The 27,289-nt window shown below is 40.5% G+C and overlaps 1 protein-coding gene across 2 annotated transcripts in view; it reads left to right on the top strand.

Annotated features, from left to right (window-relative positions):
• CYBRD1 (cytochrome b reductase 1) overlaps positions 1-27,289 on the top strand; it is a 36,174-nt gene that overhangs the window by 1,171 nt on the left and 7,714 nt on the right. Inside the window, exon 2 of one of the 2 annotated variants that reach the window (XM_081242842.1) lies at positions 14,530-14,738. The exons of the other annotated variant lie outside the window; for it this stretch is intronic. Coding sequence (XP_081098968.1) covers positions 14,530-14,738 — 209 coding nt within the window. The remainder of the gene's footprint in view (positions 1-14,529; positions 14,739-27,289) is intronic. 2 annotated transcript variants of the gene reach the window in all.

Below are 27,289 nucleotides of genomic sequence, written 5' to 3'. Positions count from 1 at the left end.
CTGCTTGGAACATCTTTGGGGTTTGCTGCCTCGGCCTGCAGCCTCTGGGATGAGGCTGGCACGGAGGGAGCGCTCAGCTGATGGCAGTTTTTGTTCTTGTTTTTGAGATATAACTGACATATTAGTTTCAGGTGTATAACATGATTATACGTGGAAATGTCTAATTAACATCCATCACCTCACGTAGTTACAATTTTTTCCCGCTTTGGGATGAGAACTTTTAAGATCTAGTCTCTTTAGCAATGTTCAAATCTACAGTATAGTATTATTAACTGCCGCCATCATTCTGTACCTTACATCCCCAGGACTTATAACTGGAAGGTTGTACCTTTTGACCACCTTCACCCATTTCCCCCCTTACCTCCTCTCTCCGTCAGTGTCCAGTTTTGTTTTCTTTGTCTAGTGCTGCTCACAATGTCCTGACGGCTTCCTTTCCTTCAGCTGCTGTTGAGCTGGAGGAACCTCTAGCTAGTGGTGCAAGCGCCATTTATTTGTAACCACTTTGCAAAAAGTGAAGTCAAGGCCTTGGCAGAGAAAGTATTTAGAACAAGGCAGAAAGTAGTGGACTGGAGTTACGTCGTAGAAAGTAATGGAGAGGAGTGGAAAGGACTTGGTAAAGAGGTGCCCACCAGCCGAAACCTCTAGCCTTGCCTCTGAGCAAGCTGCCTTTTCTACACTAGTATTTAACTTTCCACAAACAAAGAAGAGAACAAAAAAGCGCCGACCTCCTTCCTAAAGAAAAGATTTTTGTTTCCATTTAAAACGTGGGCAGCAGCCTTGGCCAGTGTGGCTGGCGTGGCTGGCATCCTCCCACTCTGGGAGGTACTGGAAGCTGTTGCCAAGGCCCAACTGCGGTTCTGAGGCTACCGTGGTATGAGATGGCACCCGGGTGTGAGTACCACTGGCTGGCTAAGTTATTCGTTGCATATTTTGCCACTAAACTAAAATGAGAAAAACATACTCAAGTTCCAAATTCGCTGTTGGCAGAAGCACTCTTTCCTTTGTGGTGGAGCCCTTAAGTTTGGCCAGAGCTGTCAACACCTTTCGTTTGCTCACAGCAGTAGGAACAGTCTCTTTATCTCTTCAAATCAACTCCTCAGAGCAGCTTCTAATACTAAGAAACTTTCCGGAGGGGCTAGAATATCATCTCCTCACCATGGAGGGTAAGGGAAACACAGGTGATAATGCTTGTTTCTTGACTTCTTTTTTTTTTTTTTTGCGGTACGCGGGCCTCCCACTGTTGTGGCCTCTCCGGTTGCGGAGCACAGGCTCCGGACGCGCGCAGGTTCAGCGGCCATGGCTCACGGGCCCAGCCGCTCCGTGGCACGTGGGATCTTCCCAGACCGGGGCACGAACCCGCGTCCCCTGCATCGGCAGGCGAACTCTCAACCACTGCGCCACCAGGGAAGCCCGTTTCTTGACTTCTAAAGAGGAGACGGTCTAACATTTATTGAGTGCCTTCTGTGTGCCCACTAAGTGCACTATTTCACAGATGTATAAGAGTAAACTGAGGCACAGAGCAGGTGCTACTTCTGTGTAGCACTACTACACAGAAGTAGTGTGTTTTCAGGGGCTTTATTTTCAAGGTTCATTTCTCTGCTTTTATGGCAATACGCTTATTTTCTGTAAGATATTCTTTTTGAGAAGCAAAAAGCTTCATGTAAAATGCACTTTGAAACTCTTCGTTCATGTTAGAGTCCATTACAGTTTTCCTAAAATAATTTATAATTTGTCTAAACTTTGGACTTTTCTTAATCTGTTTATATTCACTTTGGGGCAAAAATGTGTGCATGGATATTTTGGAAATTTTCATCTGCTGCTTTTATTTAAGCTTAAATTATTAGTTTTGTATTAGTTTTGGAATGTTTGTCCTGTCAACATTACCCATCCTGTTTACTATTTGGATTCCAGGTATGAAAAGCACTTTAATCAGATGACACACTTATTTTTAAAATTGATTTTATTGAAGTATAGTTGATTTACAATGTTGTGTTAATTTCTGCTGTACAGCAAAGTGATTCAGGAATACATGTATACATTCTTCTTCATATTCTTTTCCATTATGGTTTATCACAGGATATTGAATATAGTTTCCTGTGCTATATACAATAGGACCTTGTTGTTTATCCATTCTATATGTAATAGTTAGCGTCTGCTAACCCCAAACTCCCAATCTGTCCCTCCCCCACCTCCCCTCCCCCTTGGCAACCACAAGTCTGTTCTCTATGTAGGTGACACATTTAATTGACATGAACGTAAGCTTTCTCATACATATAGGCACATGCATAGCACTCATGAGTTCTTGCAAGTCTTGGCCCACCTGCATGTCCTCACATCCAGCAGTAGGAAGCCTCCAGTAGAAGGACTAGGAGTAAATAGTTGACTTTATAGGCCGGGGGAAACACACATGTTACAGACTACCCATGTTATAAAAGCTTTTTTACTGTGTATAATTGATTCAGGGAGCAAATTTTTAGGCTATGTTATTTCAGATCTCTAATAGTGAACGTGATGTAATTGAGTTCTGTGATACACAAATGTTCAGCAATGAGAAGGGAAGGCCAAAGTACAGTTATTACTCTAAGCATAAAATGCTTTACAAATGCAAACAGTAAACGATATTTAAGACTATGTGAGAATAAGTATGTGTCCTTTGAAACACCTTTAAGAAGTAAGCTCTGAAGAAAGCAAGGGTAACATAGAAGTTACAAAATAAATATCTGTGTGTCTTTTGGAAAATATATGTGTTCTAAAATAAAGTATAAGAGGGCTTCCCTGGTGGTGCAGTGGTTGAGAGTCCGCCTGCCGATGCAGGGGACATGGGTTCATGCCCCGGTCTGGGAAGATCCCACATGCTGCAGAGCGGCTGGGCCTGTGAGCCATGGCCGCTGAGTCTACGCGTCCGGAGCCTGTGCTCCGCAACAGGAGAGGCCACAACAGTGAGAGGCCCGCGTACCGCAAAAAAATAAATAAATAAAATAAAGTATAAGAGACTACAGGATAGTTAAAACTGAAATAAAATTTTAAACTAGTAGGAAATCCAGCAAACATGAATGAGGAAGTTTCAAAGAGAACTTTAGAAGAGCTTGGTGCTCTCTGAAAGGACTGTTTCCCATGAAATAAGTATACTGCCAGGAAATCAGAGAAACAAAACTTGAAAAGGCCACAGAAAAGACTGAAACAAATAAATGCTCTCAAAGTGGCTGTTGATCTTTTAAAAGGTTCAGCAAGGTGGAATGTGTTCTTTAGTAAAAGGTAGAAAATTCAAGTATATAAATTTAGTGAAAAGAAGTCTCAGCAATTCTATACTCCTTACTTTTCCACATGTAGAACTCTTTTGACTGTATAAACTAAAGGAAGAGAAATTCAATAGTATAATGATCTCAAGTTGGTTTTGTGAGAGAATATAACTTCATTGAAGTCACATTTAAAAGAATAACAAAAAGAAATTAAGGGTAGTTCTTAAAAGGCAAATGGGATATCCTATTAATGTATCTAAAAGTGACCAAATTCCAAGACCACTTAAATATATTTGGAAAGGCTCTTGGCATAAAACCTGGCAAAGAATAGAATGGAGAAAGTGCCCCAAATACCTACTCCAAAACCAGCCTTTGGGACGACATAGATAATTAAACCTATCATTCATAAAGAAACAAGGGTTTTTGCAAAGCATAAAGACACAATTCAAGACAACCCCAAACACATTTTTTTGTTATAAATAAGTACATGCAGATCTCTTTGTAATACATCTAATAAAAATGTTTTAGACATGATTATTTTGCTCACTGTTGTATCCCCAGCATCTAGAATAACACCTGGAACTGGCACAAAGTAGGCCAATAAATAGTTGTTGAATGAATGAATGATTATTTCAGTGCCATTGTCAATTGTTGGTAACAAAATGCAATTTTATAGCCACTCATTTGTGGTGATAATAGTAGCATCCAAAGAAAAAGTGCCCTCCTTTCCCCTCAGTGATTCTGCTGTTTACAGCCGGTTTGGAAGCACTGCTTTAGTCAGCCTCAGGAGAGAATGGGCATCATGTTATATTGGAAGCGCATCTCTACTCTAAAGGCCTCAAGCTCATTAGAATGTTACTGCCTAACTACCACCTGTGCCTCCTCACTCCATCAATTCTCCCCTTTACCTTGTGCATCAAGTTTCTCCCCCATTGGATTATTTTCAGTATGTTATAATTTCTGTCATCTTTTTTAAAAGATTAATTAATCAAATAACTTTTGGCTGCGTTGGGCCTTCGTTGCTGCGCGCAGGCTTTCTCTAGTTGTGGTGAGCAGGGGCCACTCCTCATTGCGGTGCACGGGATTTTCATTGCGGTGGCTTCTCTTGTTGCAGAGCACAGGCTCTAGGTGTGCGGGCTTCAGTAGTTGAGGCATGTGGGCCCAGTAGTTGTGGCTCATGGGCTCTAGAGCACAGGCTCAGTAGTTGTGGTGCACAAGCTTAGTTGTGTATCTCTTGCAAATACTCTATGGACCTGGTTTTCTTATCCCTGAAAAAGATATATAGTGAGTTGAACAGTGGCTCCCAAAAGATATGTTCAAGTCCTAATCTCAATGACCTGTGAATAGGGCCTTAGCGTCTTTGCAGATGTAATTAAGGATCTCAAGATGAGATCAGCCTGGATTCAGGATGGACCCTAAGTCCAATAACTGATGTCCTTATAAGAGGAAAGAGAAGGAGATTTGAGGCACAGACACACAGAGGGGAGGCCATGTGAAGATGGAGGCAGAGATTGGAGTGATCTGTCTACAAGTCAAGGAATACCAAGTATTGCTGGCAGCTACCAGAAGCGAGGAGAGAGGTATGGAATGGATTCTCGCTCAGAGCCTCCTGAAGGAACCAGTCTTGCCAATACCTTGATTTTAGACTTCTGGCCTCCAGAATTGTGAGAGAATACATTTCTGTTGTTTTAAGTCACTCAGTTTTGGGTACTTTGTTATGGTAGCCCTAGGAAACCAATACAGGATATAACAGTTACCACTGCACTCTGGGAAGCCCAAAGTATGGTATTTTCATCAGGTTTTTACAGACTTGTTGTTCTTCCCAGTCTGGACACAGTTTACCAACCAGAGGCCAATTTTATTATAAGCAGTGTTGCCTAATAACATTGGTGAGAAACCTCTCTGTTTACTAGCGCATTTGACCAAAGGTCAGATCCTCGTTCAGCAGGGTATAGGTAGGGAACCGGAGATTGCCTACTCCTGGCAAAATAGGAACCTCTTAGCTCCAGCAGATTGTGGCTATGTAGGGATGCCCACAGTGACCGGAGTTTCTCATTATCCAGGAGAATCTAGATTTTAAAAAACTGGTTCAGTCTAAAAGTAAACAAGCCACAAAACCAAAATATAACCCCCAAATCGTGCTGATCAAACAAAACACATCTGTGGACCAAATCCAGTATATATCTTCCAGTGACTTCTAGAGTTTTCTATCTTGACTTGGTGGGGTTTTAAACTTTTCCCTTGAAGAGTAACAATCTTCCCTTTTAAGAAAGATAAACCAGAAATCTTTGTTTTACCTGTTTTTCTTCCTATAGAAACTTTCTTAAAAGATCAAAACAGGCTTTGAAATGACTGCAGACTTCAGCTGTACTTTTCTTTCTTTTAATTAATTAATTATTTATTTACTTTTGGCTGTGTTGGGTCTTCGTTGCTGGGCGCGGGCTTTCTCTAGTTGCGGCGAGCCATGGCTACTCTTCATTGCGGTGCTTCTCTTGTTGTGGAGCATGGGCTCTAGGCGCGTGGGCTTCAGTAGTTGTGGCACGCGGCTCAGTAGTTGTGGCACGCGGGCTCAGTAGTTGTGGCTCACAGGCTTCATTGCTCTGCAGCATGTGGGATCTTCCCGGACCAGGGCTTGAACCCATGTCCCCTGCATTGGCAGGCGGATTCTTAACCACTGCTCCACCAGGGAAGTCCCAGCTGTACTTTTCTAAGTCTGTTCATTCATTTATTCATTTGATTTCTTCATATATTATCCTATTTATTTAATTAGCATGCATTTATTAAGCACTTACTGTATGCCAGACAGTGTAAAACAAATGAGTAAGATGCAGCTCTATCTACAAGTTGTTCTCATTTGAGTTTGTTAGAGGTGAGTTATGGTTTTCTTTTAGAAAACCTGAGCCCTAAATATTTAAAGCTGTCTAGGACTTGTAGTTCAACTCCTAATTTTAGAGATCAAATGCCTAACCAGGGTTAGACCACCAATGATATCAGAGCCAATATTAGTTCTAATGTCATAATATTGATATGAGGCATAAGAAAATATAGCTGGTGTTTCTGGGTATTTGTAAACGTCTAGCCAATTAATTGAATTTTTCTCTTCTCATACACTATTTCGTACCAAGTAGGTGCCTTTGTTAGGGTTTTAGTCACTTCAAAGAGATGCTTCTAGTGCCAAGTTGCTAAAACAAATCTTCTAAATCATCCAGATTGCTTCTTTCATTTGGATTCTCCAAAGGTTTTCAGTTTCATGGTATTCATGCTGTGAGACAGTCTGAGAGCACAGGCATGTTTCAGAGCTCAGATTCTCTTTGGTAGGCACTGCAGGAATCTTTTCAAGAAGTGTATTTAAAGAGGATTCTCTGCTTTTACATTTAAACTTGAGGTCCTTTGGACTGAGTCAGGTGAATTCTTAGGTGCACAGGGAAATAAGTTGTAAATCTTGACAATCGTGCTCAGAACATTCTACCAAGGAGGTCAAAGTAATACGTTATTCAAAGTGTTAAGAAAAGTGTAATGGGCACACCATATTTAAGTAGAATTTATAAGTGTCTTAAAATTTCAGTGTACTTCAGTCTCAATAACTTACTCTTATTTTATTTTGGGGTTCACTTAAAGCTTACCTAAAGCTATTAGGTGGGGCCGAGTGCAGAATACTTTTTACTTATTTGAAAGGACCATTTTTTTAAATATAAATTTATTTTTATTTATTTATTTTTGGCTGCGTGGGGTCTTTGTTGCTGCGCGCAGGCTTTCTCTAGTTGCTGCGAGTGGGGGCTGCTCTTCGTTGCAGTGTGCGGGCTTCTATCGTGGTGGCTTCTTTTGTTGAGTAGCATGGGTTCTAGGTGCATGGGCTTCAGTTGTTGTGGTGCATGGGCTCAGTAGTTGTGGCATGTGGGCTCAGTTGTGGCACACAGGCTCAGTAGTTGTGGCACGCGGGCTCTAGAGCGCAGGCTCAGTAGTTGTGGCGCACGTGCTTAGTTGCTCTGTGGCATGTGGGATCTTCCCAGACCAGGGGTCGAACCCGTGTCCCCTGAATTGGCAGGCAGATTCTTTTTTTTTTTTTAAGTTTTTTTTTCTTTCATTGATTTTTCCTCTATTGTTTTTCCGTATTCAATTTCATTGATTTTTTTAAAAAAATTATTTTATTTATTTATTTATTTTTGGCTGCATTGGTTCTTCCTTGCCGCCCGCAGGCTTTCACTAGTTGCCGTGAACAGGGGCTACTCTTCAGCTGCGGTGCACGGGCTTCTCATCGCGGTGGCTTCTCGTTGCAGAACACGGGCTGTAGGTGCGCGGGCTTTAGTAGTTGTGGCTCAGGGACTCTAGAGCGCAGGCTCAGTAATTGTGGCGCGCGGGCTTAGTTGCTCCACGGCATGTGGGATCTTCCCAAACCAGGGCTCGAACCCGTGTCCCCTGCATTGGCAGGAGGAATCTTAACCACTGCCCCACTAGGGAAGCCCAACCATTTGGTTTTATATGAACTAACACTTGGGTCAGCAGTTGAGGTTTTCATTTGTGCGTTTTGTTTGTTTGTTTGTTTGTTTTCGGTGCGCGGGCCTGTCACTGTTGTGGCCTCTTCCATTGCGGAGCACAGGCTCCGGACGCGCAGGCTCAGCGGCCATGGCTCACGGGCCTAGCCGCTCTGCGGCATGTGGGATCTTCCCAGACCGGGGCACGAACCCGTGTCCCCTGCATCGGCAGGCGGACTCTCAACCACTGTGCCACCAGGGAAGCCTGATTGATGCGTTTTAAAAGAGGATCTGCTCATTTTCTGGGAAATAATAAATTACTATGCTTTATCAAGATTTGTATATTCAGCACATACTTACTGAATTCCTACTATGTGCTAGTCTCTGTGCTAAATGCTGGGATCTGACAGTGAGCAAGACTGACGTACTCCTACCTTCGTAAATCACAAGATTTAAACACAGAAGAACTGGAGTCAAATTGTTTTCTATGTTTGGGGACATTTCTCTCCCTCCAAGTGCCCTTCTCCCCACATTCACTTTGACAAATTCTAAATTTGCATTGCCTGCTATGAGACAAATTTGTATATGTGGATAGTTTTGTAACGGTATATGGATGGAAAGCTGGTGTCAAACCAGAGATTACATCTTGGAGAATATATATTTCACATATTCCTGAGTTGATTATGCTGCTAGGAACTGAGAAATTTTCTAATAATTAAATTCAATTCAAGTTACTTCATTTTTCCCTTCATTGTTGAAAGAATAATTGTACACAGGTATTGATTTCTTTTCCCTTTCCTCCTTCCCTCCCTCCCTCCCTCCTTCCCTCCCTCCCTCCCTCCCTTCCTCCCTCCTTCCCTCCCTCCCTTCCTCCCTCCTTCCCTCCCTCCCTTCCTCCCTTCCTCCCTCCCTCCCTCCCTTCCTCCCTCTCTCCCTCCCTCCCTCCCTCCCTTCCTCCCTCTCTCCCTCCCTCCCTCCCTCCCTTCCTTCCTTCCTTCCTTCCAAGTTTATCACAATAGCATGTTCCACCACCAATAATTTTTCTTTTAGAAAGATTTAAAATGTATTTTTCACATTATATGTGTTCATGTTTCCCCTCATTTTCTGGGCAAAAATGGTTTTGCCAACTAGGGCCTCTTACAGAAAAACCCTTGTTTCAGTCACAAGTAGCTGTTTGATAGCATTTTCCCTCCTCATGGGCTTATGAGACCTTTTTCTTCCTTCTCACTGAACCTCAGGAATGGTGTCTATGTAAGTGCCAAGCCAAAGAAGCAAGAAATATTTAAATTCCACTCTCCAGGCAGTTTATACTACTGTTGAGAAGAGCTACTTGTTTAAGAAATGTGGTTGATTTGCTAAGGTTGCCCTTTCTCCTGAAGTCCACCGTATTTTGGTTACTTACGCATTTTAAAAAGCATGTAAACACCTTATGCAAATGCAGCATTTTGCAGTTATCCTCCATCTATCCAGAGAGCATTTTGAAACTTCTCTGTTGCCAGGATAGGTGCTGAAAACTCCACGCCTCACTCCTATGAGAGCTGCTGAGATTTCCACAGGCTGCCTACTTAGCAGTTGAGACTAATTGGCTATTGGGTTTGCAAGCTTACAGAAATATTGTTCTAACTTTAAAACTATTATGAACTCTTTCAAACATACAGAAAATACTATAACAGATCCCCATGTACTCATCACCCAGATTTAACAGATGTTAAGATTTTTGCCATCATAAAAGTTTATAAACTTAAATAGAACTTAAAACTGGTAGGAATAATAGATAATGCAGGCTGATGGAGGGGAGAGGTTGGAGGCAGGCACCCTTACCTGAGCAAGAAACTAAAAGAGGAGATAGAAAAATTCTACACTAGACCCAGGGACCCAGAGAAACGTAATTGTCTGGGCCCGTTTGGGTCAGAAGCAAGTACCTCTCCTGCTTCAGAAGTTCCTAGGGGCTTTCTCTTATAGTAATAGGACAGTGTGTTTTGTTGATAACCCCCAAACCATCAATAAAAGATTAAATTGTGTTCCACTCATGCTACTGCTAGAGAAGGAAAGCTAGTGTGCAACCAATTTGAAGAACATTTGAGTAAATGTGGAAAGTTTAAAAGTCAAGTTTTGACACTCAAAGAGGGTAGACTTCAGTTTTTTGGAAAATTTGACACATTTCTCTGTGGTGCCCATAGTATTGAGAAGAGTGAAAATTCTTCATTAGGAGCATAGTTGTCTATGAATTTTGGGCAACCTTTTTAAGGTACTTTTAATTGAAGAAACACATACATGCAGAAAAGTACCTAAATCATAAGTGACATGTTTTCATCACATGAACACACTCATGTACCCATCATGAAACAACATTCCAGGCATCCCAGAATCCCCTTGGTAACCCCTGTAACTCTCCTCAGTCATGATAACTATTCTTGATTTCTGACATCCGAGGTTAGTTTTTTTTTTTTTTTTTTGTGGTACACGGGCCTCTCACTGCTGTGGCCTCTCCCGTTGCGGAGCACAGGCTCCAGACGCGCAGGCTCAGCAGCCATGGCTCAAAGGCCCAGCTGCTCCGTGGCATGTGGGATCTTCCCGGACCGGGGCTCGAACCCGTGTCCCCTGCATCAGCAGGCAGACTCCCAACCACTGCGCCACAAGGGAAGCCCCCGAGGTTAGTTTTGATTTTGGAAGTTTTTGATATAATATGACCCAGATTGGGGAGGAAAAGCTGTTGTGATTTATTGCTTATAATTTGCTATTTGAGCAAACATCCTGAGTATTTCCTTTTTGCATGTGGATGTTCAAGTTCCCTCATCTAAGCTTCCTTCCCCTGGGGTGGTGCCTGGAGGATATAATGGTGGTGACCACGATGATGATAACAACAGTGATATTAATTTAGAAACACTAAATGATATTGAGCAAACTACTTCACATCTCTGTACCTCTGCTTCCTGCTCTGTGTAATGGTAATAATAACCATACCTTCCTCACACAGTTGAGTTGAGGATTATAATGTAAACATGTAAAGCACTTAGCATGGTGCCTACTACCTTGCAAGAGCTCAGGTGTGTGTGTGTGTATGTATGTGTGTGTGTGTGTGTGTGTGTGTGTGTGTAATAAATGAGGCTAAACCAGGAAAAAGGGAAATGCGTTACTAGGTTTTTGGGTTTTTTTAAATAAATTTCTTTATTTTATTTATTTATTTTTGGCTGTGTTGGGTCTTCGTTGCTGTGCATGGGCTTTTCTCTTCGTTGCAGAGCATGGGCTTCTCATTGCGGTGGCTTCTCTTGTTGCGGAGCACGGGCTTTAGGCGCGCTGGCTTCAGTAGTTGTGGCTCGCAGGCTCAGTAGTTGTGGCTCGCGGGCTCTAGAGCTCAGGCTCAGTGGTTGTGGCGCACGGGCTTAGTTGCTCTGCAGCATGTGGGATCCTCCTGGACCAGGGCTCAAACCTGTGTCCCTGGCATTGGTAGGCAGATTCTTAACCACCGCACCTCCAGGGAAGCCCCACGTTATTAGGTTTTAATATTTTGTAGATTTTTATTTTACTGCTGCCTGATCACAGATTGATTGCAAAAAACTTGATTGTGTAGATAAAAGGTTAGTAAGTCTTTGGGTAAAGAGGCATTTGCTTTCCTTAAAAACTAAAGAATCATATAATTATGACAGTGAAATTTATTTTACTTCAACTTTTTGTTGAAGTTAGTAAATATTGGAAATAATCTATATGCCAATTGTATGTCAACATACAATTGATTATTATCTAGAAAATCCAATATGTATGAGAATATTATACAGTCCTTAAATTCATGTTTTCAAGGATAATTTAATGATATGTGAAATGTTCATGATATAATTTTAAGTATAAAAATAATTTAAAATGCAAAAAACAAACCAAAACCAAAAAACCCATTAGATCATATAGAGTGTGCCGCTGAGTCATCAGAGGAGAAAAAGCATGAGGAGGGGAAACCACAGTGTTAGAGTTGATATCAATTTGATTTCTGGACTTCGGTCAGTCTGCAGAAAGTGCTTTACATTTATTTATTTAAAAAATACTAGGGCTTCCCTGGTGGCGCAGTGGTTGAGAGTCCGCCTGCCGATGCGGGGGACGCGGGTTTGTGCCCCAGTCCGGGAGGGTCCCACGTGCTGCGGTGCGGCTGGGCCTGTGAACCATGGCCGGTGGGCCTGTGCGTCTGGGGCCTGTGCGTCTGGAGCCTCTGCTCCGCAACGGGAGAGGCCGCAGCAGTGAGAGGCCCGCGTACCGCAAAACAAACAAACAAACAAAAAACCAAAAAAACCTTAAGGGTCATACACACACAAATAAAACTACTGAAATTCGAAAAAGGTTAGTGGATTATATTGACGTCAGTTTCCTGGATGTAATACTATACTGTAGTTATGTAAGATGTTACCACTGGGGGAAACTGTGTGAAGAGTATATGGGATCTCTCTGTATTATTTGTTACAACTGTATGTAAATCCACAGTATCTCAAAATAAGTTAAAAAGAAATACTAATGGAGCTGCATACATATTTTGAGCCCAGGGCTGTCCTAGGCTCTGGGGATACAAGGAGAAACAGCAAGACACATTTTTGCCTTCAAAGAGGATGAAGTAGGGATGAGAAGGGGCCTTGAACTAGCTTTTATTTTTAATTAATTAATTAATTAATTAATTATTTTGGCCATGCGACAGGGCTTACAGGATCTCAGTTCCTGGACCAATGATTGAACCCAGGCCATGGCAGTGGTTGGGACTCAGGCACTTTCACTGGCAAGGCCCAGGGTTCAATCCCTGGTCGAGGAACTAGGATCCTGCAAGATGTGCAGCACGGCCAAAAAAACAAAGTGTACCTTTTAAGGTGTTGTATTAAATGGTTTGAAAAAATTTGTTGAATATAGACATGATTGTCTACAAACTTTTCATATCCTTAAAGAAATATAATCAATCAACATTTATAAGATAGCCATATATGCACTAAAATTAGTAAGTGGTAGTCCTTCAGAATTTGTATTACATAAAAGGAATACTGTCCTAATGGTGAGGCCTGTCAAATGTTGGAATGGAACCAAATAATAGGAAGATTGACATCTTGTGCTGAAAGCTCTAAAGAGGCTGAATTCACATCTATCTTTGTAGGTTTTTTGTGTTTCTGCCTGAAAATGGACAAGATAATCTTTTACATTTTTATGATCCAATTAAGTTTCATATATTCAAATTATAAATGTCTTTGAAGGGAAAAGGCAGCAGCAGTGTCTGCTTCTTTTCTGGGATTAAGAAATATACATGATTCACTGCTGATATAATAGAATCCATTTTCCAAGGAAGTATTCTTTAAACATTTTCAATCCGCCATATATTTCCAGATATCTAAATTTTCCCTGACATGGACTGAAGGAGTGGAATGAGGGTGGGTTGTGGCAGGCTATTGTTTTCAGAACAAAAATTAATTGCATGCTGGGTAAGGTGGGTATATAACCTATTGCTTAAGCCAGGACACTAAAAAAAAAAAAACTTTTTAAGTATCTTTTTGTTAAAGTTTAATCTACATGCAGAAAAGTATACATATAGATATATAGGTTAATGAATCTTCCCTCAGTGATTACCTATCTAACCAACACCTAATTTGAAAATCAGATTATTAGCAGGAGCCCAGAAATCCCTCGTGCATTCCTTTCCAGTTGCTATACCCCTTCCTCACAAGGGCAACCAATATCTTGACTTTTCTTTCATATCAATTGAATCATACAGTATATACTTGTTTATGTCTGGTTTCTTGGCATTGACATTATAGGTTGGTCCATATCATTGGGTGAAGTTCTAGATTTAGTTCATTCATCCTCTTTGCTGTATATTATTCCATGGTGTGAATATATCACAATTTATTTATTCAATCTCTTAATGATGGACCTTGGGAAGTTCCCAGGTTTTGGCTACAATGAATAGTGCTGTAATAATATTCTAGTACTTGTCTTTTGGTGAACTTATGTACATACTTCTTTGGGGCATAATCCCAGGAGTAGAATTACTAGATCATAAAGTATGCATATGTTTTGCTTAAGTAGATGCTGCTAGTTTTCCAAAGTGTTTGTTCTCATTTAAGCTCTTATCAGCAGAACATGAGCGTTCTGATTGTTTTACAACCTCTCCAATACTCAGTATTTTCCATACTTAGCCATTCAGATATGTGGCAGAGGTAGTCTCATTTCTCTGTTGACCAATGAAGTTGATATCTTTATTATGTTTATTAGTCACTTGGATATACTCTTTTGTGAAATACTTAGATATACTCTTGGATATACTTTGTCTATTTAAATCTTTGCGCATATTTTTCTATTGTTTAGTCTGTCTTTTTCTTGTCAAATTAAGACACTTATATGAAGAAACCAGATCATAAGATTAAGAATTTCATTTTGGACATGTTGATTTTAAAATATTTGAGAAGCATCTATGTGGAGATGTCAAGAAGCCATTGGATTATGTGGGTGTGGAGCTCAGAAGAAAGTTCTGGGCTGGAGATGAGAATTTTGGAGTCCCTACCATGCAGGTAGCATTTTAATGAAAGATTGAATGAGATCACGCAGAGAAAGAGCAGAGAGAGGAAAAAAATCCTAGGACTGAGCCTGAGAGGCAGCAAGGTTCGTTCATAAGTTGGGAGTAAAGAAGATGCCAGCAAAGAGTCCAAGAAGGAACCACTGAGAGGCAGGGAAGAGGCGGGAAGCAGAAGCCATGAGAAAAGGGTTTCACAAAAGGGAGTGTTCACTGTGTCGAACTGTTCATCTTGTGTTGATTAAAAAAACAGCACCACTACATTCTGTCCACTTTTGTCTCTTTTTAGCCATCATCGTATACAGACTGCCATGGACCTGGAAATGCAGCAAGCTCCTGATGAAATCCATCCATGCAGGGTTAAACGCTGTTGCTGCCATTCTTGCAATTATTTCTCTGGTGGCTGTTGTTGATTTCCACAATGCCAGGAACATCCCAAATATGTATAGTCTGCACAGCTGGGTTGGACTGACAGCTGTCGTTCTCTACATCTTACAGGTCAGTATCTCAGTGTATTTCTTTTTAATTTTTTACAAAAATTATTTATTTATTTATTTATTTTTGGCTATGTTGGGTCTTTGTTTCTGTGTGAGGGCTTTCTCTAGTTGCGGCAAGCAGGGGCCACTCTTCATCGCGGTGCGTGGGCCTCTCACTATCGCGGCCTCTCTTGTTGTGGAGCACAGGCTCCAGACACGCAGGCTCAGTAGTTGTGGCTCACGGGCCTAGTTGCTCGGCAGCATGTGGGATCTTCCCAGACCAGGGCTCGAACCCGTGTCCCCTGCATTGGCAGGCAGACTCTCAACCACTGCGCCACCAGGGAAGCCCTCTCAGTGTATTTCTAAACAAGATATAAAAAGTAAAACAATTCAGATACTTTCGATGTTTTCCATTCATTCATAGTTTCTTGGAAATCATCTCATTCCCACTAGTCACTGTTCCATTTGTTTCCATTATAAGTATTTCCCCCTGAGGGGGCACCAGAACTGCAGAATTCAGTTTTGAGCTTGAATGTAAGGGTTTAAATATGGACATATGTATGTAGAGAAATTGCCATCTCATAATATCTAGGCTGCCATTGTTTGGACTTTAAATTCCATGTGCTGGATAAACTAGCATAGGCAAGAGCTATAGATTTCTTTCTAACATTCTCTGACACTTCTATTTTCTAGGTTTAACTTTATGAGTAAAGAGGTGAATTTTTACGTCTTTGTTAGATTTTGAAGGCTCAGTGATTATTTTATTTTCATTTCATTTATTAAATGTCTTCATTTACTAAAAGCACATACTCTTTTTTTTAAGTTTTTATTTATTTGGCTGTACCAGGTCTTTGTTGCCGCATGCGGTCTCTTAGTTGCGGCATGGGGGATCTAGTTCCCTGACCAGGGATTGAACCGAGGCCCCCTGCATTGGGAGCACGAGTCTTAACCACTGGACCACCAGGGAAGTCCCCAAGAAACACATACTCTTAAGAGCACTATATTTAAATGTAAGTTAATGGAGTGAGGTAGGAATTTGGCTGTTCTAGATCACAAAAGTAAAGGTTAATTTTTAGTGTTTTTGGTGTTACCCATTTTGTTGAAAAATCTTTGTCAATTTTTTTGACAAACTATGTCAATTCACTTCCCTTCCTTAGTACATATATCCAACTCCTGATTGGGACATCATTGTGAACTTACTTTTCTGTGGATATAGGAGAAGAAACTGGAGTGAGTTCATAAAACCTCAAGGCATATTTTAGAATATATGAATGTATGACCTCTTTAAAAAAGGATCTCTTAGCAGACATGTATTTGTCCTTTTTCTGCCTCTTAAAGTAAGGTTTTTAAAGCCTTAAGCCTTTTTGAATTTTAAGTAAGTAAAAGTTGATATCTATATGGACACTATTAATAATTTAAGTTTGCATTAGCATGCCTGGAGGTAGGGATTGGCGGATTGGAAGGTGCCAGGCAGAAGGGGAGCATAGGGAGAACCCTGTATCAAACATGATCTTACTGATCAAGAAGGAACAAGGAAAATATCTCAAATTGGGTGACTGAGCCTAGCCCAGATCTCCTGCCCTCAAAGTTGATTTTCCCTCAGTGTTCTCATCTGGGAGACAGCGTCCTACTCTGCTGCCAGCTGGTGGACCCTCTCCCTTCAGAGAGTAGGATGGCAAGAGCAGGGGCCATTGAGGTGCTGCCAGTTGCTTTGGGGACCCCCTTGGTCTACTAGCATCTCTTTGGGACTTTCCTAGCTTTCTGTTCTGCTTTCAGCGGTTTGTTCCCCTCACTTGGCCTCACCTCCTTTGTGCCACACCAGAATGCAGGATACTAGAGCCAGAGCGCAGTGTGAGTCATTCTGCTTATCTCACATAGTCCTTCAAGTGAGATAGTCTTTACAGATGCTGAGGACGCACAGGTTACACAGCAGGTGGCAGAGCTGGGACTCAGGCGCTGGTCTTTCCAATCCTGAGCTCTCCCCACATGGTCCTGCTGTTTCTACAACATCCCCACCATCACTCAGCCCGTGTTTGATCATCCTCAGTGGACGGCCATATTTCTGAGGAGCAGAATGGAGACCACCCAAAACTTTATGGAGCTTGCCTGTGAGAGGGTTCTATGGTTTTGAGTACAGTAGTTAAAATGGATTAGATAAAATGCCTTTAAGTGCGTTAGTTATATGCCAAGGCATTCTCTGAACATCTGGAAAGATATGCATCAGAATGTTAACAGAAATGATCTCTAGGTGCCTGGATTCCAGCTGATTATTTTTCTTTTCACTTTTTGTATCTCCTAAATACACATGCATTTCTGTATAACAATAAAAGCTTTTAGAGCTAAAAAAAAAGTTTCCTATATTAGATATACCTTTTAATCTGGAATTTCTAAAAACCAATTTATACTGTGCTCTATATCTTAATATATAAGATTAAGAAGTATCTAGGGATTAGCAAAAAAAAATATTTATTGAAAAATATATGGGTCTTAGATAAAATGGTTCTCAGAGGAATACAGGCTTAAATGCCTTTATTTATTGAAAGAAAAACTTAAAATACGTAAATGGAGTATTCACTTAAGAAACTGAAGGTCAACTATATCTCAATAAAACCAGGAGAAAAAAAAGAAACTAAAAGAGAACAGCAAAATATACAAGGAAAAGTAAACAACAACAACAACAAAAAAATCCATGAACAGTTGTATTAGTTTTCTATTGTTGCCATAACAATTTACCACAAACGTAGTGGCTTAAAACAACCCAAATATATTACCTCACAGTTTCTCTACATCAGAAGTCCAGATTGGCTTGGCTGGTTTCTCTGCTCAGGGTCTCACAAGGTCAAAATCAAGGTGTTAGCTGGCCTGGGCTCTTATGGAAAGACTCTGGGGTAGAATCAGCTCCCAAGCTAATTTAGGTTGTTGGCAAAATCTAGTTCCTTGCGGTTGTAAGACTGAGGTCCCCATACTCTCACTGGCTGTCGGCTGAGGGTTGTCCTTAGCTCCTCTCTCTGTTCCTTGCACATGGCCCCCTCTGTCTCACTGGCTTGGAATCTCTCTGACTTCTCCTTCTTTCTCCTCTTCATCTCTTCTTCCTCCAGCCAAAGTTCTCTGTTTTTGAAAGGGTTCATGTAATTAGATTGGGCTGCCCAGATAATCCAGGGTTTTCTCCCAATCAGAAAATCCATAAACTTAATTACATCAGCAAAGCATCTTTTGCCATGTAACATAACATATTCATAGCTTGCAGGGATTAAGTTGTGGACATCTTTGGGAGGCGGCATGATTTAGCCTATCACAACCATAAATTAAAAATAGAAGAAATTACAAATAAAATGAAAAGCTGGTTCTTTAAAACAAGGGGAATAAAATAGATAAACCACTGCAAATCTGATTGAGAAAAAGCACAATATACAACATTAAGAATAAGAAAGAAATACAGTCATAGATATAAATAATATTTTAAAATTAGGACAGTTTATTAAATTTATTAAATTATTAATATATGGTAATATTCTTAAAAATCTTAAAGAAAAAAGGATTGTTTTCTTGCCAAATATAAACTACCAAATTTGACCCAAGAGGAACTAGAAAACCTAAACAGACCAATAACGTTATAAGCAACTGGTAAGATCATTTGAAATCTATCACTAAAAAAGACATCAGGTCCAGATTGTTTTATACCTTTGACCTACAAGGAACAGATACTTTAAACTGATCCAGCACACTGGGAGAAAACAAACTCCTCTTAGATGTTGCCCCATTGTGCACTACATACTTCACATCTAAGGTGGCAGCTCTCATGTTAAACACCTTTATCAATATCAAACAGCAAACATCAGCTTAAACTGTGAAATACTGAAGACATTTCCATTAAATAAATAAGTCATTGATGCTTGGTACCTTTGTCATTCAACTTTGTTTTAGAGGTTTTAGCTAATGCATAAGATAATGAAAAAAATCTGTATAAATAATAGAAAATTTGTGACTTTTTTCCTGTTTGCAGATCATATAATACATGTCTAGAAACACAAGAGATGGCTAAAATAATGAGAGAATTTGGAAAGGTATCTGGATATAAGATAGCCATGCAGAATCCAATAACTTTTGCCCATACTAGAGGTAACCATTTAGAATAAGAAGTAGAATCCTGTAAATCTTATAGTAGAATACTATAAAATCTTATTGAAAAACAGAAAACATGGTATGAATAGAAGGATACCATGTTACTGAAAGAGAAAAATTAATATAGAAACATCCTTCCCTCTTCAACTAATATTTATAGTTAATATAATTCTAATTTTAAACCCAATGGGAGTTTTAAACTTTATGCAGAAGAACAAGTATCCAAGGATAACCAAGAAAATTTTGAAGAAGTGAAGGGAGACCTGCTTTATTCAAAACAAGGTATTCACACAGGAATAAACAAAATATATCCATGGCAAGAACAGAGAGGACAGAAACAGCCCAAGTGTGTACAAGAACTTTTTCTATGACACTATGGTATTTCAATTTACCAGGGAAAGAATGCTTATTTAATCAATGTTACCTTCATAATTGGCTATCCATTTGGAAGAAACCAAACAAACAAAAAGACTCTGTACATCACATAAAAGAAAAAAAATTCCAGATACAGTAGATTAAAGGTATGAGTATAAAAAATCCAAAATCAGTGAAAAGAGCAAAAGAAAATTAAGAAGCATATAATCTGTATAATGTTGAGGTAGGGGAGGCCATAAGGTTGACAAGAAGTCTAGAAACCATAAAGGAAAAGAAAGACATTTATGACTACATAAATTTTTTAAAAAATTATAGTCATCTCTCATCTTTGGGGGATTGTTTCCAGGACACCCTTGGACACCAAAATCTGAGGATGCTCAAGTTTCTTGTATAAAATGGTGTCGTATTTGCATGTAACCTGCACACATCCTCCCGTATACTTTAAATCATCTCTAGATTACTTACAATACCTAATACAATGTAAATGCTCTGTAAATACAATGTAAATCCTATATAAATAGTTGCTGGTCCACGGCCAATTCAAATTTTGCTTTTTGGAACTTTCTGGAATTTGTTTTTTTTGAATATTTTTGATCTGTGGTTGGTGGAATTTATGTATGCTGAGCCCGTGACTATGGAGGGCTGACTGTATATGTGACAAAAGATATTCAAGTCAGCAGGAACTGCACAAGGAGATATGGGGAATAATCATGTCATGTGTTAAGGGTTAATGTGTTTAATATACAAAACAACTCCTAAAAATTAATAATAAAAGTCAACCTAATAGAACAATGAACAAAAGAGTTGAACAGGCAGTTCAAAGAAGAATTAAATCACCAATGAGCATATGATAAAATGTCCAACCTCACTAAGAAGTTAGGGAACTGTAAGTTAAAACAACAACAAAGTAACATTTTCTCCCATGAGACTGACAGAACGACAATAGTGATCCATTGCTGTCATAGATGTGAGGTAAGGATGCACTTTTGCCCTGCTGGTGGGAAAGTGAATTGCCACCGAATTAGGGATGTAGTTTGTTAATATCTATTATTTTTTAAAAAAATATACTTACTCGGGCTTCCCTGGTGGCACAGTGGTTGAGAGTCCGCCTGCCAATGCAGGGGACACGGGTTCGTGCCCCGGTCCGGGAGGATCCCACATGCCGCGGAGCGGCTGGGCCCGTGAGCCATGGCCACTGAGCCTGCGCATCTGGAGCCTGTGCTCCACAACGGGAGAGGCCACAACAGTGGGAGGTCCGCGTACCGGAAAAAAAAAAAAAAATATATATATATATATATATATACACGTACTCTTACACAACATTGTAAATCAACCATACTACTGTAAAAATTTAAAGTATATATATATATATATATATATATATATATATACTTACTCTTTAACCTAGTGATCCCACATTTGGGGAGAGTGGAAATAAAATACTGTCACAAAAGGAACTCTAAGAAGGATTTTTAGTGCGGCAATGTTTGCAGGAAACGGGAAGCAACCTAAATGTCCATCAACAACGGAATGGCTAAATAATTTGTGGTAAATCCATGTTGAATATTATACAGCTGTTACAAAGAACGTAACTATGTCTACTGTTCAAGAGTGAAATCAGGGACTTCCCTGGTGGCGCAGTGGTTAAGAATCTGCCTGCCAATGCAGGGGACACGGGTTCCATCCCTGGTCCAGAAAGATCGCACATGCCGGGGAGCAACTAAGCCCGTGCGCCACAACTACTGAGCCTGCGCTCTAGAGCCTACCCTACTGAGCCCACGTGCCACAATTACTGAGGCCCACATGCCTAGAGCCTGTGCTCTGCAACAAGAGAAGCCACCGCAATGAGAAGCTCACTCACCACAGCGAAGAGTAGCCCCTGCTCACCACAACTAGAGAAAGCCCATGCACAGCAACAAAGGCCCAATGCAGCCAAAATAAATAGATAAATAATATTTTTTTTAAAAAAGGAGGAAAGAAAGGGGGCTAACAACAAAGCAATACAACCAATACAAGCTGAAAAGTCTTAACCCTTCCTCGTGTTTGTCTACGAGTTGCAAAGCATTTTAAGTTGTAGGTATTTTTTCTACTTGTGATATCTAGCCTCCTGGGGATTTTTAAAAAAATAACAAACCATTGTGTGTATGTAGAAGTTATGAATCATAATAAAGTTAACTCTCATGATTCCACCATCCGACTTAATTTAGAAAACACAGAACACCTCCTCACCCCCAACTTGATCCCACATCTTTCTACCTATCCCAACCCCTGGAGGTAACCATTCTCCAGAAGTTTTTTTCTCATTCCTGTTTTTCTTTATAATTTTACCACATACTGTAAATTCCCAAACAATATGTTTAGTTTTTATTTTTTACTTTTTAAAAAGCAGTATCAAATGTATTCAATTACAACTTTTTTTTCTTGCTACTGATTCAACTATATTGATTCCTGTAGGTGTAGTTTATTCATTTTTACTTTTTTTTTCCTCAAAGAATTTTTTTTTAAATTAATTTATTTTTGGCTGCTTTGGTTCTTCGTTGCTGTGCTCGGCGAGCGGGGGCTACTCTTTGTCGCGGTGCACAGGCTTCTCATTGCGGTGGCTTCTCTTGTTGTGGAGCACGGGCTCTAGGCACGCAGGCTTCAGTAATTACAGCACCTGGGATCAGTAGTGGTGGCACACGGGCTTATTTGCTCTGTGGCATGTGGGATCTTCCTGGACCAGGGCTCGAACCCGTGTCCCCTGCATTGGCAGGCGGATTCTTAACCACTGTGCCACCAGGGAAGCCCTTCATTTTTACTTTTGTATTCCACTGTATAAATAAGCCATACATTTACTTATCTGTTCTCCTGCTATTAGACATTTGGGCAATTTTCAATTGTTTTCTGTTACAAACAATGCTGCACTGAACATTCATATATACATCTCTTGGTCCTCATATGCAAAGGTTTCTCTGGCAGTATACTTAGGAGCGCAGTTATATACTCAGTCTAAAAGAATAACATCAACTTGTTTGCCAAAGTGGATGACCCAAGTATGTTCCTGCCAGCAGCAAATAAGAGTTCCCATATGGCACATCCTTGCCAACATGCATCCTCTTCAAACTTTTAAAATATTGCCAAACTAGTGGGTATAAAAGGGTGTCTTCTTGTGGTTTTATTGTTTAATTCACTGATTACTTATGGTTCACCTCTAAAAAAATACCTGTTCACGTCTTTTGTCCATTTCAAACATGAGTTTGTTTTCCTTTTTCTTAAAGATTTATAGGTATTCTGTGTCAAATTCCTTTTCATTTATATGTATTGCATATATCTTCAAGCTTTTGAAACTTGTATTTTCTCTTTTGTTAGTACTTTTTTTTTTTTTTTTTTTTTGCGGTACGTGGGCTTCTCACCGCTGTGGCCTCTCCCATTGTGGAGTGCAGGCTCAGCGGCCATGGCTCATGGGCCCAGCCACTCCACGGCATGTGGGATCTTCCCGGACCAGGGCACGAACCCATGTCCCCTGCATCGGCAGGCGGACTCCCAACCACTGCGCCACCAGGGAAGCCCTGTTAGTACTTTTTGACAAATAGGAATTCTCAATTTTAATAAGATGAATTAATCGTCTTTTCCTTTAAGGTTATTATTTTTTGTTTTGATGCCTTGTGTACGAAATCCTTCCCTACCCTGAGGTCAAAACAAACGAGATTCTCAGGTTCTACTCCAGACCTCCTGGATCAGAAAGTCTGGACTGGTGGGGGACGGGGGCGAGCCCAGCTGTATGTGCTTTCATAGGCCCTCCAGGTGATTCAGAGGCACACTGATATTTGAGAACAATTGATCTAAGAGAAAAGCCTACAAATAGCCAAGAGGTTACATTACAGTAATATTATTGGAAATTTTAATTTCTCTTATGTTTTCTAAGAATATTAAAGTTTTATCTTTGATATTTAAGTACGTAATTCATTTAGAAGTAACTTAGTTCATGATGTGATATTGTTATCTAACTTCATTTTTTTCCATATTGATAAACTCTTTCCCTGGCACCATTTATTGAATCGTCCCTATCTTTGCCACTTATCTACACTGCCAGTTTTATAGTTATGTCTTTTCCTCTGCATCCTAGCCAGTGCAATTGAAGAGTATAGAAGTATTGAAGTATATAGAAGTATTTACAAGGTATAGAATAGAGGTAGAGATAAAAATCTTTGAGTTGTTCTTATTTTAAAGAGAATACTTCTAATATTTCACTATTCAGTGCAGATGCTTCACATTTCCTCTAATTCCAGTTTGTGAAACCATTTTGCTTTTCTTTCAAAATCATGAATGGATGTAGAATTTTATTGAGTATTTTTTGTGTATGTTGAGATGAATATGGTTTTTCCTCTTTAATTTGTTAATGTAATCAATCACATCATTAGATCTTCTAATATTAAACTTGGGTGAATTGAAAAACATTTTTAATTGTTTCAAGATCCTCTTTTGCCCTCTGAAATATTCAGCTTCTTATCTCTGGTTGTTTTATTTGTGTGCTAACTAGGCTTCTTAGAAATGTCATGTCACAACTTTCTGACTTTTGTTTAGTAGGAGAAAATGTGGTCCCTGGCTTCTTCCTTGCTCAGATCCAGAGAGCCGGTAGTATTTAAGAACACAGGACTTGGACTCAGGAAGACCTCAGTTTGAATCAGTTTCATTCATTTGTAATTTGTGACCTTGGACATGTTATTGAACTTTTTTGGACTTAGTTTGCTCACCTAGAAATTAAGATTTTCATACACCCTTCACAACATCATAAGAACCAAAGACAAATAATGCATGGAAAGGCTCAGCCTAGGGCTTAGCATACTGGAATGACACAAATAAGCTGTTGTTATTAGAAGTGTAAGTCTTGTGGTAGGCTCCTTTATGACCTGAAGATGGCCTTTTTCATTTCAACTATAGATCATAGACACCTTCATGGTTGAGAATATGCATTTTATGTCATTGAAATTTTATTCCTAAATCCATCCATTTATTCAACAGAGTTAAACACCTGTTATGCGTCAGATACCCGTCTAGGTTATGGGGCATACATTGTTCCACAAGACACGCATGGGCCCAAAGAGACATGCTCTCTGCCCTCATGAAGCTTACAGGGGAAGACAGGTCATTGAGTATTTGGTAGATTGGATGGGTATGGAGTGTTCTAGGAGAGCTCTCATATGGTATAGAGAATAAAGGAAGTCAGATCAAGAACTGGAGTCATGAGGTCTGTGGTCAAAGCAGAGAGAGTATTCTATGAATGGAATAGTATATGGGTAAAAATTTGCTTTATTTGAGAAACAGGAAGGAGTTTGAGCTGCCTGGAGTGGGGTATGGAAGATGAATTGGAGGCTGGACAGGAGTAAATTTAGGGAGACTAGGTTGAAGATGTTTACAAAGGTTCTGATGAGAAATGATGGTGGCCTGGAGGAGTAGCAATAGCAGTTAGCAAAGTGTATAGTTCCTAAAGATATTTAGGAGGTAGAATTAATGAGATTTGGAAAGTCAGTGATACAGGGCATGAGAAAGTCACTTTCAGGCTTGAAAAAGTGGGGGTGGGATGAGAAAGGGAACATTAGAGGGGGAGGAGAGGGCTTTAGGAGTGCCAGATGCTACTGAGAAGTCAAGGAAAATAAGGTCTAAAAACTATCCATTGGATTTAGTGATCTGGAAGTCACTGATGACCCTGGAGAGCAGTTTCCTTGGTGGGCAGAAGCCAGATTTCAGTACATTGAACAGGAAATAGAACGTGATGTTGACTGAAAGAAAATGCACAACATAAGAGCTGTGAGTTTAAGTTTTATTCAGGGTCTTACTGAGGACTACAGTGTGGGAGACAATCACTCAGTAGCTCTGAGTGAACTGCTCCAAAAAGGTAGGAGAGAAGCCAGTAAGTATATATGTGATTTGGGGCTTGGGAATACATGCAGTCAAGTAACATCTTGGTAAAAGATTACTGCTAGTCCCAAAGAACAGATATCTCAAGTTTATGACTTTAGTGTTTTTCTAATGTATGGGAAGATGCAAGAGTCTGAGCTCATTAGAATTCTTCTTGAGATGTACATCTAACTATCTAAGGGGCCTCTTTGTCCAATGAACAGAGCATCCTGTTTATCTCTTCCTTTCCTCTGTCTGTTGGTCAGTGACTGCAGCAGGTTAATCCTTGCAGAATTGGGTATTGAGCAAAATTCTCTTTTTTCCTCCTTTGTTTACAGTGAGAAAATAGAGACAACTCAATAAAGAGGTTTGGGTAAGAAGGGGAAGAGAAAGAGAGGTTGGTAACTGGTCAGAGACAAGAGTCAAGTCAGGTGCTTGGGTGCTTTCTTTTTTACTTCATTTTGTTGTGAGAACCTTGGGCCTGTTAAAATGCTCACTGGATAGCACCATAGAGAAGGAAAGGTAGTGATTACTGGAGAGATGCAATAATTTATAGCTATGTCTTCAAGAAGTAGGTTGTGGAGACTGCTGGAAAATTGGAGGACACCAACTCCATTGCAACTGAAGAAGGAAAGGAATTGTTCGCTTGGGATGGTTTTTTGGTTTGTTTCGTTTGGTGGCAGAAAAACGAGGCTCTTCTCTGAAGTTGCCTCTGTTTTCCCATGAGGTGGTAGTAGGATCATCTGCCAATAGTGGGGAGGCACACAAGAGAGCCAGAGGTTTGCGCATGGGAGAAACATGGAGGACCAGTTGATAAATCACACAGTAGAAGGATCGTTGAGCAGCACTGAAGTGCTTATAGCCACGAGCATCATAACCAGGAACTTACAGCGATGCTAGTCCCCTTGACTGCGTGATTTACTCCAGTGGGACCTAGCATACCAGGGATAGTCCTGAAGATGTCTGAGCCAGGTTGGGGTATTGCCAGGTGGACTTGATAAAAGACAGTGCAGCAAGAAAATGTAGGATATTGACAGGAGACTTCAATTTGAATGTCTGTCATTTCTTTTTACAAAAAACTATGGACATGTTCTAGTTGGTTATGATTAGATGTTTTTACCCCTAGAAGAAACGTGCCATTATGTTTGAAAAATACAACTTGCAAATAACCTAAGACAGAGCTTCTCGAAGAGGGTCCCTAGGACAGCAGCATTAGCATTACCAGGGGAGTTAGAAATAGATTCTTAGGCTCCACTCCAGACCTACTGAGTCAGAAACTCTAGGGATGTGGCCCAGAAATATATGCTTTAAATGAAGGAATATAGTTATCCTTCAGTATCCACGAGGGATTGGTTCCAGGACCCCCATGGATACCAAAATCTGTGGATGCTCAAGTCCCTTATATAAAATGGTGTAGGGACTTCCCTGGTGGCACAGTGGTTGAGAATCCGCCTGCCAGTGCAGGGGACACGGGTTCAAGCCCTGGTCCAGGAAGATCCCACATGCCGTGGAGCAACTAAGCCCATGCGCCACAACTGCTGAGCCTGCACTCTAGAGACCGTGTGCCACAACTACTGAAGCCCACGCACCTAGAGCCTGTGCTCTGTAGCAAGAGAAGCCACCACAATGAGAAGCCTGCATACCGCAACAAAGAGTAGCCCCCACTCGCCACAACTAGAGAAAGCCCATGCGCAGCAACAAAGACCCAACGCAGCCAAAAATAAATAAATAAATTTATTTTTTTTTAAATGGTGTAGTATTTGCATATAACCCATGCATATCCTCCTGTATACTTTAAATCATCTCTAGGTTACTTGTAATACCTAATACAATGTAAAAAATTACCTGGCAAATTCAAATTTTGCTTTTTGGAACTTTCTGGAAATTAAAAAAAATATTTTCCATCAGGGCTTCCCTGGTGGCACAGTGGTTGCGAGTCTGCCTGCCGATGCGGGGGACACGGGTTTGTGCCCCGGTCCGGGAAGATCCCACGTGCCGCGGAGTGGCTGGGCCCATGAGCCATGGCCACTGAGCCTGCGCGTCTGGAGCCTGTGCTCCGCAACGGGAGAGGCCACAACAGTGAGAGGCCCGCGTACCGCAAAAAAAAAAAAAAAAAAAAAATTTCCATCAGCAGTTGGTTGAATCCCTGCTGGCTGTGTATACAATAGCAGAAAAATGAAGAGGAGCTGGGAGGAGCCT

The sequence above is a fragment of the Mesoplodon bidens genome (assembly GCF_964165515.1).
Source record: "Mesoplodon bidens genome assembly, chromosome: 8".
In the NCBI taxonomy this organism is placed as follows: Eukaryota; Metazoa; Chordata; class Mammalia; order Artiodactyla; family Ziphiidae; genus Mesoplodon; species Mesoplodon bidens.
The sequence above is the reverse complement of the archived record's forward strand: the minus strand, read 5'-3'. Positions and strand labels throughout refer to the sequence as shown.